The following is a 14,786-nucleotide window of genomic DNA, read 5'->3' as shown; positions in this document are numbered from 1 at the left end:
GTTAGAAAGTGGAAAGAACTGGCCTAATTATGTTTGTTGCTATTGTTGTTGTCATTTATTTGTTTTGCTTGGAAAACAGACCATAAAAGTGATGAACTTGATATTTAGTGGAGGAGATTCCTGAGCAGAGTGTTGCAAATAAATCCTGGTTTTTCTTTACTGACTATAGTCAAATGTAAAGAGTGATCAAAGAGGAATCATTAAGCAAAAAGTAACCAGAACTTGAAGATTTGGAAAATTCTCAACTTATTTATATGTCAAAATATGAGAAAGTATGCTCTGGGAAGGAGGTCAAGGGTATGACTGGATGACAGTTTTCTCATGGATTCAATCAACTATCTCACTAGAAAGCCAGAATTGAGATATAGTTATGCAGGAAAGATCTGTGGAGGAATCTCTTGTCTGATGGTGAATTACATTTGAAGCCAACATGATTTTTGAGTTTTATATTATCCAGAACACTACTAGCTGGGATGACAGATTTTGAACTTATTTGGGAGCCATGAACCTTTTATTTCTTCCTAGTTCTCCCTTTTGAATAGGAATATCTATCCTATGACCATTTCACCATTATACTTTGGAAACAGATACCTGTATGGTTTTACAGTTCACAGATGGATAGGAAATTTGTCCTAGGATGAATTATACTCCACGTTTCACCCATAACTGATTTGGATGATTTAAATGAGATTTAAGACTTAGGTCAATATTGGAATGACTAAGACTTTTGGAGATGTTTAGATGGGGTGAATGTATTATACATATGAGAAGGACATGAATTTGAAGGATCAAGGACAGACTGTTACAGGTTGAATTGCACCACTCCCCAATTCATACATTGAAGTCTGTTAGTTTAGGTCTTCAGCGTTCCTAAAAGTTTAGTGGTATGGTTTTGCCCTTAGTGTGGCAGTATTGGGGGGTGGTGGAAGTTTTAAGAGGTGGGGCCTCTTGAAAGTCTTCAGGTCTGTCATATATAACTAAAAAGAAAAAAAGAAAAAACTAAAAAATAAATCAAAAAATTTTTATTTAAACATTAGAAAGAAAAAGTCTTCCAATCATTTGGGTCATGCCCTCAAAGGGGACTATGGAGCTTGCTCTTCCTCTCCCTCTCTTTTTCTTTCTCACCATCAGGTGAATGTTTTTCTTTCCACTAAGTGCTTCCTCTGTAATGTGTCGCCACAGGTCTAAAGTTATGGGGCCAACCATTCACGGACCAAAATCTCTAAAATTGTGAACCAAAGTCACCTTTTGTTCTTCATGAGTTGTTTAACTCAGATACTTGTTATGGGAACAAACAGAACACTAACACAAAGTTTTTACCCCCAGTTCCTCAGAGAAGGTCTTTACAGGAATTATTAAGTTAAAAATGAAGTCATTATGGTTGGTATTAATTCAGTATGGCTGATGTCTTTATAAAAATGTGTGATTCGGATACAGAAATATACATAGAAGGAAGATAATGTGAAGAGACAACTGGAGAAAGCATCCATCTATAAAGCATAGAGAAAGGCCTGGGAAAGATTTCTACCCTTACAACCCCACAGAAAAACTGACCTGGTCAATACTGTATCTTAGATGTCTAACCTCCAGAATTGTGAGAAATAAATTTCTGTTGTTTAAGCAACAGTTTTTTTCACTTTGTTATAGTAGTCCTAGTCCCAGCCAACTAATATGCCCTCCCCCAGTGCTATTCTGTATGTCAGAGGTTCAGTCTGTTATGAGGATTTCCTAAACTAAATGACATAAGAATAGTTGAAGAGCTGTAGTTATTTAGGATGGAAAAAGAAAGGTATTAGAACACATTTTTTTTTTTTTTTTTTTTTTTTTTTTTGGGTGCTGGGGATCGAACCCAGGGCCTTGTGCTTACAAGGAAAGCACTCTACCAACTGAGCTATCTCCCCAGCCCCTACAACACATTTTTGAAGTGCTTATGTGACTTACTCATTGTAATTCCGGGTGATAGAACTGAGGACAGAGAGGACACATTATTTGGAGTCAGACTTCTGTTAAATATAAAGAAAAAACAATTTGTTAGTTACAATTATAACTATGCAGAACTTTCCCTTTGATCCAGTCAGTATTCAAGGAGAGGTAAAATAGGTGGATGTTTTATTTGTTTGTTCATTTTTTGAATGTATTGGTATGTGTCATTGAATGGGTATTCACATCCCGTTGATATTTTTTAAAAGTCAAAGGTCTAGGGACTTTTTCTAGCAAGGAATAAGAACTGACAGTTTAAGGAAAAGAAATGTAGAAATTCTGAATAAAGAATACCTCCATGTTTAATTTTATAGAATAGTCAGAATGAGGATAATCCACCAAGAAAGGGAGGAGGGCCCAATTATTGAAACAAAAGAGAATTCATTTTTAATTTTCTTTCAAAAAGAGCAGGTGAATAGGTGGCAGATTGGATCATAGTTATGATTAGAATTAGATTGTGATAATTCTGCCATTATACTGTAAGTACCATGAGGGCAGACATAGGTCTAGCTAACCCAATATAGTGTCTTTGAGACCAGTTGAATAAATGAATATCTAATGTCCATTCATATTCCTGTGTTTTAAAATATTCATTGGTCATGCACATTTGGTCATACATTTTAGACATGTGTGAAATAGTTTAATATAAAAAAGTTATAAGGCAACCATTACCATTTATCATTCCTTTGCTAGTGTTGATAGTTTACCACATTTTTATGTTATCAATAAACAAACTATGGCTTCTTAGTTTATTTCCCAAGTTTATTGAATATCATACTTCATGTACTCTTTCTTTCAACATTATATATCTGAGATTCAGTTATATAGTTGATTAATTTTCATTGTTCCAGTTGTTTTATAATATATAAAAATTGATTTGGCCATTCTCCGGTTGGCAAACAATTAGATTGTATTCAATTTGTTGTTAAGACAGACAATGCTGCCTTGAACTTGATACCTTATGCTCATGAGTCTTTCTAGGACATATTCCTAAGTGTCATGGGAGATATGAAGTCTCAGCTATATTAGATCATGTCAAGTTGTTTTCCACGTGATTGTATAACAAGTAACTAGTGTTTCTGATACCTATTTGTGCCACAGCATTGCCAGCACTTAAAATTGCCAGACTTTAAATTTGTACTAATATGGTATGTGTAAAACATCTCTCATGTGATTTCATTTTGCTTTTTTTAATTAAATCATGCTGTATTTTGTTTAAAAAGCAGGTAACACAAAAATAAATTGTAGTCCTTACACTTTAAGGGCATAGAATTTTTATGAGGCATGTACATGTCAGAAAGCAATTACCTTTTTAAATAGTATACCATGATTTCAATAGAGTTTATTCTGTGCGTATCATCAAATGTGAAATAAGCAAAAAAGGTAATTGATGATAAGGTTATATGGGAAAGTTGACCAAGTCAACTGTAATAGAAATTTTATAAAGCTTTTTAAGATTTTGATTTTATGTTTAGTAACAAATAGGCAAACTTAAAGCAATAACTTGGCTTTCCAAAGAAATAGAAATCTTGTTCTTGGTACACAGTATCTATTCTCTAAGTGTATGTTTGGAGAATGTATAAATTAGTAGAAATATAAAGTGAGGAGGAAGAGAAAACAGAAGATGTCCCTTTTAGACTTCTGTGTTTTGAGGTATTCATGACATCACGACAGCCGTGAAGAAAGACTGTTGCTTTGGAAATCCCTTGGGAGAAGAGATACAAATCAGAAGTCAGCTGGAGTTCACTGCTAGAAGGGGTTCTTTCTAAATAACTACTAATGGCAGTAACCTTATACTATTCCTTAGTAATAGCATCTCCCAGTAGCATTAAGGACTAATCACAGCAAAAGTGGGCATTAGGAAACCACCCTTGGTGGTTCAAAATGCAATACCTACACCTTAAAGAAATAGTAACATCAAGGTTATAAACACTGAAGGTTTTGGGAACAGAGTTAATGAATTTAAAGGGTTATAACTATAAAACCAATTTAGATTCATTTTACATAAATGGGATACAAATTTCATTTCTCTGGTTGTACATGAAGTAGAGTCACACCATTTGTGTAATCATACATGTACATAGGGTGATGATGCTTGTTTCATTCCACTATCTTTCCTTCCCCAAGCCCACTCCTCATCCCTCATTTTCCTCTACACAATCCATCCTTCCTCCATTCTTGCCTTACCCCACCCCCTTTATGTATCATCATCCACTTAACAGAGAAATCATTAGGCCTAGGGTTTTTTGGGATTGGCTTATTTCACTTAGCATATTCTCCAACTACATCCATTTACCTGCAAATGCCATAATTTTATTCTTCTTAATGGCTGAATAATATTCCATTCCACAGTTTCTTTATCCATTCATCTGTTGAAGGGCATGTAGGTTGGTTCCACAATCTACCTATTGTGAATTGAGCTAATATAAACATTGATGTGGCTGTGTCACTGTAGTATGCTAATTTTAAGCCCTTTTGGTATAGGCCAAGAAGTGGGATAGCTGGGTCAAATAGTGGTTCATTCCAAATTTTCTGAGGAATTTCCACACTGCTTTCCAGAGTACCTGCACCAATTTGCAACCCCACCAGCAATGTATGAGTGTACCTTTTCCCCCACATCCTCACCAACATCTATTGTTGCTTATATTCTTGATAATAGACATTCTAATTGAGGTGAGATGAAATCGTAGAGTAGTTTTGATTTGCATTTCTCTTATTACTAGAGATGTTGAACATATTTTCATATATCTGTTGATTGCTTGTATGTCTTCTTCTGTGAAGTGTCTGCTCATTTCCTTAGCCCACTATTGATTGGATTATTTGTATTCTTGTTGTAAAGTTTTAACAATGGTTGCTCCTAAATTGTACACTTGCCAAATATTACTCAGTTTTAAGGAATGAAATTATGGCATTTGCTGGTAAATGATGTAGTCAGAGAATATCATGCTAAGCGAAAAAAGCCAAAACCCAAAACCAAAGGCACAATGTTTTCTCTGATATGCAGATGCTAATTCACAATAAGGTTGAGGGGAGGGAAAAATAGAGTTACTTTATATTAGGTAGAGGGGAGTGAAGGGAGGGGAGCAGGTATGGGAATAGGAAGGATAGTAGAGTGAAACAGGCATTATTACCTCATGTACATACATGACTACATGACCGATGTGATCCTACAATATGTACATGACTGATGTGATCCTACAATATGTACAATCAGAAAAAATGAGAAATTACACTCCATTTATGTATGATTTATCAAAATCTATAAATGCATTCTACTGTCATGTACAACTAATTAGAACCAATAAAAATGTTTTAAAGATTAAAAGAATTTAGAAGTTTCATAATTTTTCTCACTGCTATTATTCTTTTAAAGGTTTGATTCTAGGTAAGATGGGGTAATGGCTTCATTCTGGCTCTATATCTGGATATAGATTAAGTTTGGGGCACAATACATAGAACAACTGTTTGAGAATTTTTTACGTTACCACTAATGGGCAAATTGGGGGAGAAGACTCAGAAAGAAAAGAATCAGTCCAATTTGAAAATTGGGCCCAAATCTTGAACGGATATTTAACCAAAGAGGATATATGGGAAGCAAGTAAGTATGTAGAGGGATGATTAACATTAGCCATGAGTGAAACATAAAATAAAACCCATATGCAATACCACCATACAGCTATTAGAATCACCAAAAAAAAAAAAAAAAAAAAAGTATCATTAAGAAGAAGTGCTGGTAAATATGTAGAACAACCAGAATCTTCATACATTGCTAGTAAGAATGCAAAATAATAATACAATCATTCTGTAAAACAGTTCGACATTTTGTTATAAAGATGAACATACACTTCCCATATGACCAGGAAATTCCACTCTTGGATATCTGCCATGAATCACTGACAGCCAGTATTCACTGTGATACTCACAATTACCCCAAACCAAAAAGAGCCCAAAGGTCTTTCAATGGGTGAAAGAATGAACAATTTGTGGCACACCCAGACAATGAAATACAATTTGGTAATAAAAATTAATGAACAATTAATAAATTTGGAAATTCAAAGACATTGTACTGAGTGAAAGAAGGTGGTCTCAAAAGCTTAAATACTGTATGGATCCATTCACTGAGTTCACTAAAAAGGTCCAAGTATAATGATAGAGAACAGGTGGGAGTTTGTAGGAATTAGGGGGTGGGAGAAGGTTGTGAATATAAAGATGTAAGAGGAGAGAGGTTATTGGGAGGGTGAAATAACTGTTCAACATCCTCATTGTGGGAGTGGATTGCATGAATCCACACCTGTGTTAAATTTCATAGAACAGTGTATGGAGAGTACAGGGAGAATATGGTCAGTCTTCCTTTATGATAAATTAAAACATAAAACAAACATGAAAAAGTAACCAAGGAAGTGTTCTAAAAATAGATTTTCTTTAAAGATTTGCTGTAAAGTTCAGCATGCTTACATATAAAATATCTCAATGTGGTTTTACATATGTTAATATCACACTGTTTTGATGATATGAAATATTTACATGAAATTAGTTACTTCTTAATTTTAGGATTTCATAGCAAGTCTTGATAGACAAAATTCTGTTTTCTTCATTATAAACCAGTAAGCCATCATCTTTAATGCTACTGGGTTTATTAAAGATTTCCAATATGAACAGATTTAAAATTAGCAGTCTATGTAGTGAATAAACAAATCTTGATATTAAGTGAGGTGATTTTGATCTGACTCACTATTTTTGAAGGACTTTTTTAATATTGCTATGTTCTGTACCATTCTAAAAATCATTAAAATATTACTTTAGGACAATCTTATTTCTGTGAAAGAGCTTACAAATGTAAACTTAAATATGAAATAGATTCCTACATATTCTCTTTTTAGGAGTAATGGAGTGGATTTAATTTAATTTCATTTTCATGGGTGATACCTCTTTCTATGATTTTTGTTGCATCACAGTTAATTGGAATTATGTGAGTAATTATGTACCTTTGAAGTCTTTTAATGTAGATCAATATTGCATATTCTTTTCTTACCTAATTCATAGAGGGCTTCAAAAGGATAGAACATACTGAAGAGATAAAAGCTCATTTTAGAAAAAGAGGTTTTCCCAAATATGTCTTTGTTTCTAACATTTAATGCCTTTGTCCTTAATATTTTATTCATTTGAAGTCACCCTCTTAGGCAATTTGCTGACAGGCTAGTATTATCTTTGGGAACTGGAGTACCCACTTTGGTACAGTTTTTAAAATACCTACCACGGGAACAGTTTCTCTCCTTGCATTTAAGGATCTGACTCATCTTGCTAATATAACTTGATGTTAACAATGACCTAGGAAACAAAGTGAGGAACTTCCTTAGCATTTTTCTTCTACATGATCTTCCTTCTCAGAATGTGCTTTGTGCAAGAAGCACCTAATTACTCTGCCAATACCAGAAAGCACTGTGAGGAGAGAGCTTGGCAAGTCTATCCTACTAGTACACCACCTAATGAATACAACACTCGTATTCTAGTCGTACACTACCGTGAGGATGTGAATAATAATAATAATAATAATTTTAAAATGATAGTTAGAATGGTAAACATCTCTTGCTCTAATTGGAGAAAGTCATTTTTATCCAGTTTTGTTTGATGCCCCCTCCCTTTTGTTCTGCGTGGAGAAGATCAGTCACTTACTCATTAAAAGTATTAATTTAAATACTTACTATGGGGTAGGCACTGTTCTGGAGTTAGGACTATAGGAATGAATGAAACAAAGTCCTTTCCCTCATAGAACTTAAATTCTAAGGGAATTAAACAGATGATTAGCAAGTAATTAAATGATATTTGCTATATGCTGACAAATAGTATGGAGAAAATATGGTAGTTTTGAAGAGGGGGACTGTATGAGATCTCATGAAGAAAGTACTATTTGGGCAAAAGTTGGAAAGAAATGAGGAAACAAACCATGCAGATGTTTTGGGGGAAAGGAACTTGCACACCATGTTCAGAGAACAAAGGTCAGTGTGACTGGGGCAAAGTGAGCTTGGGAGAGTAGAGGAGGTGAAGTCAGAGGGGTACTTCAGATGGGGATGGGAAGTCCCATGTTGGCCCCCAAGGCCTATTGTGTGACTCTTCCACTGAGTTTTGAGGAGTCTCTGAAGGGCGTCAAGTGGGTGGTTCTTTCCTGACACTATCATCTCTAGGAAACATGACATCATGCTAAAGCATCTACATACAAACGTCCTTCCTCTTCCCTAGGAATCAAGTGTCATTACCAAGTGGTGCAGGTTGAAAGTGATTATTTTGGAGAATGAGTTCATGAATGATGAGTAATTACATAGCATCATGTGGATAGATGTGAAGCATTCACATCATCTTACAAAGACAACACGCTAGATATCTTAGACTCAGGACACCTAGTTCTTGTGAAGATAAACTGCCAGTGATATGACTAGGACACTCTGGAAGTGTGTTCCCTCATCTGTCCCATTAATGGTGTTCTCTTACAACAATTTTGAGTAGCATTGGTGCAGTATAACAGAGTGGGAAGTCCCGGGTTTGATTATTGCATCAACTCCTTAATAGTCGTGTAATTTTTTATTTTGATGTTCTTATCTGAAAGCAGACAAATAATGTACATTCAATAGTTATTGAATGCCTGTTCTTTGTCAGACTCTCTCACATTCTAGAAATACAGTATATATAAGACTCAGCCCAACCCTGAAGGATCTCACAAAATGAAGAAGTCAAATAAGCAATTTCAACAATATTTTTCTGATATGTTTAGGAAGATTGAATGAAAACAATTATTAGGAATGCTTATTACCAGGTCTGACACCCAGTAGGTCTATACTAAGTGTAAGTTAGATTTCCATAACCCTCTATTTTGGGAGAGAGTAGTGGTGGAGATTAAACCCAGGGCTTTGAGTAGAGCCAGGTTTCAACCACTGAGCGACACTGCCAGCACTTATAATCCCTTTCATTCTTGAGACTGCTCAGTTAATTGTGTTTTTCCAATATGTCTAAATAACTGTTTTCATTCAGTTGATGCTATCTGACATCAATCATGTTAGAATAGTCCTCTAATTCCGTTTCTTAAAACTGAAATAGAAAAATTGGGAGAAGTTGTGATTTGTAGTGATGTGTAAAGCCATGTATCTGTTTTATATGGTGGCTGGTATTCATTCATACTCAACTACATTGCCTTTAACTGAAGAAAGGGAATTTAAGTGTCTTTATTTGAATAGAGCCTCATGGAAGTATTCAGAAGATATTTATTTTAGAAACAAGGAACTAGATGGTGAAATAATGATATCATTAATAATTTACCTGTTAATATTGATAGTCTTAAATCTACTCCCTTTTTTAGAAACTTCTGAAGAAATTCTGATTTCTCAAATATCCTGCTTTGTATTTATAGTAAATAAGAATAATGTTATTTCGAAGGTAGTGTTATGCCAGGTATATAATATCATTGTCTACAAACTACAGTTTTATGTCTTTAAAATGCTTTAGTTTATGGTAGTTGGAAAATTGCAACTCAGAGAAAATTTATTCAAGGTCAATCTTTAAAGTTCAATGGATACTAAATATAAAATAATGTAATTATTTTCATCTTAAATGATTTTATTACAGTCATTGGATTTTTAAAAACATCTTAATAATATTATGTTCTTACTATAAATTTATAATTTTCTTTACTTATAATTAATGACTTTCCTTATTTCTTTTAAAATTATTTTTTATTTAGCTTTTAATTTTTTACAGACTGCATTTTGATTCATTGTACACAAATGGGGTACATCATTTTGTTTCTATGGTTGTGCACAATGTAGATTCATACCATTCGTGTAATCATACATGTACTTAGGGTAATGATGTCTGTCTCATTCCACCATTTTTCATACCCCCCTCCCTCTCATTTGACTTTCCTTTTCAATCAAGGAGAAATGGAATGTTTTCAATATTTTCATAATTTTTGTTAGTCATGAATTATTTGATTGTTATTGACTGTATAATTTCATTTAAAACTTTAATGTTATTTTACTATAATAAATTCTTGATTCTTATTGCTTTGAGAGGAGGTGGATACTGGAATTTTTATTATTTAACATTAAGACATAGCTATAGTTGGAATTCTCAAATAATTTCACAAGGGCAAATATTTGTACAATAATAAATTGAGAATTACTCATTCCTCCTTTTGAAGTGCTAAGGGTTAAGAATTATATATGGACAGGAAGGTTTTCACTTTATTTGTTGGCTTCTTCCTAGGCACTACACAGGGACTCACAAACTCTAATTGTTTTCTGCCTGTTCTCTTCAAAATACTCTTGTTTGCTGAAAATTTCAGGCTGTTTTCTTTTACTGTGCCTTTGCTTGCTTTTTGCTTTTTCTTAGTATCACCTGCTTCCTACCTCATAGATTCATTTTTGACTTTAGTATTTGACTGTTTGGCACTATGTCCATTTTTTTCTTTGGCATTTTGACTCTGGAAACAAATTTTCATCATTTACCTGCCAACATGCATTTTTTTTTTTTTCCAACTCGGTGATAAAGAATTCAGATATTTGCACGGTCTGATTATCTTTTAAATTTTGTATTTCAGTGAACTCTGCTTATGAAATTTTTTAGGGCTAGGGTTAATGGGCTTTCCATATTTTTGAGAAACTTATTTCTTAGGTTGATTCTATAAACCTCTTTAATTGGGACATTAGCATAGTAGGTAAAGTGGAAACGGTGATGTGGAATGCCACGTGATGTTTCATAAATTGGCAGTAAGGGTTGCAAGGTATATAATGGCACTGTTATGTTGCTTTAGGTAAGTTTATATCAGCATTTTCTGTTATGACCCCAGTTTCTATATATAACTAGATCTGCATTGTGACATTTACCATAATATTTTTGGAAAGAAATCCCTAAAATGATCACTATATTTTGGCAGCTTTGAAAAGTAAATATAAAAAGTAGCTTTAGTGAGTTCAAATTGCTATTTTATTTTTATAATAAGTCACTTTTAGTAATGGCAGAATCATGTTGTCTCATGTCCCGGTTTTTAGTCCTATTTTTATTGCAGGTAAGTATCAAATTGGCTTTTCATAATACAGCAAATAGTAGGTAGCAGTAGCCATATTTTCTCCCATGATATTACTAATAACATGTCTTCTCAAATAGGATAGTTAAACTATCTCCAGATGTTAAAAAAAATATGCACTAGGGTCTATTTGGTCAAAACTGCAAATTTGTCATTGCATTAGAGCACTCAGTTTGGAATTTGGAAACCAGAGTCTTAGTTTTGGTTATAACATCAACTCAGTATGACTTTGGACAGTCACTTAGTTCTCTTACTGTTTCCCTGTCTTCGGAATGAGGAACTGAACAAGGTGGTCGCTAGGATTTAGCACAGGTCTAAATTTCCATGATTGATTATGTTTTTGTTCATAATGTATTTTAGTTAATTATTGGCATATTGACAAACTTTTCTAAAGTAGTGCCTGTTGAAATTGGAAGTTTAAGCCTTTCTTATTAAGCTTGAACCACTTCCACATGAACTGGTGTGGGATGCTTATTCCTACACATAGGTGATGATCTACTCTTACTTAGACTGTTAAATATTTAGCATGTTTTAGACCAGAATATAATATGACATATACAAATGATTTTATGAGGGCAGAAGACCTTACCCATTAGTGGAGCAAATGAACCTCTCCATTTTTCACCAGAGTTGTACTATGAATCATTCCTTTACTTTCACTCCTGCTTTCTAGCCCTACTGTGCTTTGTCAGATTTATTTGAGATCGGGCTGGTCCTGGCAACAGTCTTTACCGGTACAGACATTTCACAACATTCAGAAACTTAAAGCACACCACAATATTCTTTTTACTTCTATTTGCTTTTTAAAGTATAGAAGTTGCATCCCAGTACTAAATAAAATGTCAAGTTATAATGATCTGCTTTTGGACTTGAGATATTTTTTGGACTCCCCTGCCCATATGTCTCACTTGCAGTCCTTGTGAACACAGTGCACACATGGTCTCAATTATGCATGCGCACACAAACACAATCTCTTGTATAACTGCCTACCTGCACACTCACAAACACATATGTGTTGCCTGACTTTGGAGTCTCCACTTCAACTGGAAGCACTCTTTTTCCCAGTTGTTTTCTGCATTTCAGTTGTGGGAGCTTTGCCTTTATATCATAGAGTGGCTGCTGTGGGCAACAATGAGCTTAAACAGAAGAATGAGGGCAACATTTATTGGAATAAGAATTAGCCTTGAAATTCCTTGGAGGAAGGAACCAAATCTAATGTTTTCTTGTTCACCGTCATTTTTTATTTTTTATATTGATGCCGGTTTGAATCTTTTGGAGAAAGGAGGGAAAAAAAATTCAGCAAATCAGTTCTTTGAATCAGAAATGGAATTTGAAAGACTGTTTTAGCGAGGCTTTTGGACAGTCCTTGATTTAATCTGTTCTTACTGTGATGAGAAGAGTAGCCTCACACATTTTTTTGAAAATCTGAGTGATGGAGGGTGTTTTTAAGGGGGAAACAGAGAGCAGTTGTTTAAATAACCTTGGGCCAATAGCATTTGGTAGGTGGAGTTACTGTTGTGTGCATTACAGAGCAAGATAATTCTGAATGAAGACTTTAAACATTTCACATGCTGGACAGATTCTAGTTCTGCTCTTTGTGCAAACAAGTGACTAGGTGACTGGGTTTTGCTTACTATCCGGTAGTGAATGCAGCTCATTTGATAAGATTTAAAAAAAAATACATGTAAAGGATTTATCAGGAGCCCTTATGAATATTTCATGAGTTGATATATTCAGCTGAATGAATTCAGTGAGTGTCAGTGTGTAGCTTGCAGACAAACCTCATCCACAAGGAGGCTACTGACATAGGAAGCACTTTGGCGCATTTTCAGAGGCAAAGCCAGCCTGATAAAGCTCCTTGTGACAGCCTGACTTGCCATTCTTCGAGTATGCTGCTCTTGCTCTGAGCAGCTCCAACCTTGGACCCACAGCTTCCCAAATTAAAGAGTTTGCAGACTTATCAGCCTTTTAACCTGCAGCAGTGTCTCTGCTATGTTTGAGGGGTTTGCTTTGGATGGTGAAAGCTAGCATACCACACAAGACATGACAGCAAAAAATTCTTCAAAGGAACTTACTGCTTCTGACTCTGAGGTTTGCATTAAGACTTTCAAGGAGCAAATGCACTTAGAACTTGAGCTGCCGAGGCTACCGGGGAACAGACCTACATCTCCCAAAATTTCTCCACGCAGTTCACCAAGGAACTCACCATGCTTTTTCAGAAAGTTGCTGGTGAATAAAAGCATTCGGCAGCGTCGTCGCTTCACTGTGGCTCATACATGGTAAGACGGGACTTAGAGGTATCTCTTGTGCTTTTCATATTCATTAGCAGCAGTGGCTTAGAAATGTAGAAAATGGAACGTTTGAGTTTTGTTTCAAATACACAGCCCAAGTGTGAAATGAATGGAGAGAGTGGGTCAGCTGAAGAAATCATAAATGCACTGTATGCTAAATTGTCATGGTGCTACCTGCTGTTTCCAAATAAAATGTGCCTCTAACTGGAGACTCCTTAAAATTGCTGCTTATAAAAATGTGTAGCTAGTTCTAGAGAAATAGAGTAATAAAGGAGTTTTTAAAAGTCAGATTTTTGTTTAGTCTCTGTTAAAGTGATAGGTGACTTTTTTGTTTGTGCTGTGGTTGTTGATTTTTAACAGTATATTTTTAATACCAGAATAAATGTTTTCATCTTAGTTCTAATTTATTTATTAAGATGATATATAAAGTCCAAATTAATCTATAGTATTCCCATATTTTATAGTGTACAAGTCACTGAGTTTTTGATTTATTGACTTTTATCTTTGTACCACTGAAGTAAAGGGAAACTAAGTTACCACTTCTGAATTGCTTAGTTAATTACTTTTATTTATGATTCCAAATCGCTTCTATCTTTAAGAACCTCTTGTTTTAGAAAGTAACTTAAAATTTATCGATGTTTTGAAAATGCCAAATAAATAAATTCAGGAACCCTCTGTAAAAATTGCCTTGAGCCTGCTACCTTGAATATATGTGCTGCAAGAGATGTAAATATAGTAGAATGACTTCCTTAAACCAGTCTAATAATGTAATGTAAGGAAAAGCACAATGAAATTAAAAACCTTGACTTGTAAAACCTAGGCCATTTCAGATCTCTTTGAAGGATGTATTTTCTTTCAGATTAAGGTACCCTTCAAAATTAGGTATCTGTCCCTTAGTTTTATTTAATAGGAACCACAGCAATAAAGGGACCTGGTGCCTCTTAAAGGCAATTCTAACACATTGATTTTGTGTCTGCATGCTAGATTGCCAAACAGCATCATAAACTGAGGATATCTGATTTTTGAAAATTAATATTCACTTAAATTGTTTTCAACTCATCTGAAATGTTTATCTGCCCAATCCACTGCATAGTGCATTGGCAGATTAAAGTTACCCATAGAAAGATGTAACTTGCCTTTGATGAACACCACATGGTTAGCCAGTGTGTATTTTATGTGGCTACATATGATATGGTTATTCTTGTTTTCTGACTGTGGACTGTTATGTATCTATTTGCTTTATTGGAGAGTTTTTTAAACATCTCCTTGATGATTATATCTTGTTATTTTAGAACATGTGATTAGTTTTTCAAAATCTACCAATGGTGATAGCATTTGTAGAAAGAGAAGGTTTATATAAAAGTATGTACTGATTCAAAGAAATCCTCTTTCTCATACTTTACCCCTAACAGATGTGTACTTTCTAATTGTTTGTCGATTGA

At 34.5% G+C, this 14,786-nt stretch overlaps 1 protein-coding gene across 3 annotated transcripts in view; it reads left to right on the top strand.

Moving 5' to 3' along the window:
- The window catches only part of Pde4b (phosphodiesterase 4B), a 444,794-nt gene that overhangs the window by 79,113 nt on the left and 350,895 nt on the right, over nt 1-14,786 (top strand). For 2 of the 3 annotated variants that reach the window (XM_047544318.1, XM_047544290.1), the window contains exon 1: nt 12,969-13,332. The exons of the other annotated variant lie outside the window; for it this stretch is intronic. In XM_047544318.1, coding sequence (XP_047400274.1) covers nt 13,097-13,332 — 236 coding nt within the window. In that variant the 5' untranslated portion in view covers nt 12,969-13,096. Of the gene's footprint in view, nt 1-12,968; nt 13,333-14,786 lie in introns of those variants that run through there. 3 annotated transcript variants of the gene reach the window in all.

Source organism: Sciurus carolinensis, chromosome 1 (genome assembly GCF_902686445.1).
Source record: "Sciurus carolinensis chromosome 1, mSciCar1.2, whole genome shotgun sequence".
Classification (NCBI taxonomy): domain Eukaryota; kingdom Metazoa; phylum Chordata; class Mammalia; order Rodentia; family Sciuridae; genus Sciurus; species Sciurus carolinensis.
Note: the sequence above shows the minus strand (reverse complement) of the source record. Positions and strands in the feature narration are given on the sequence as shown.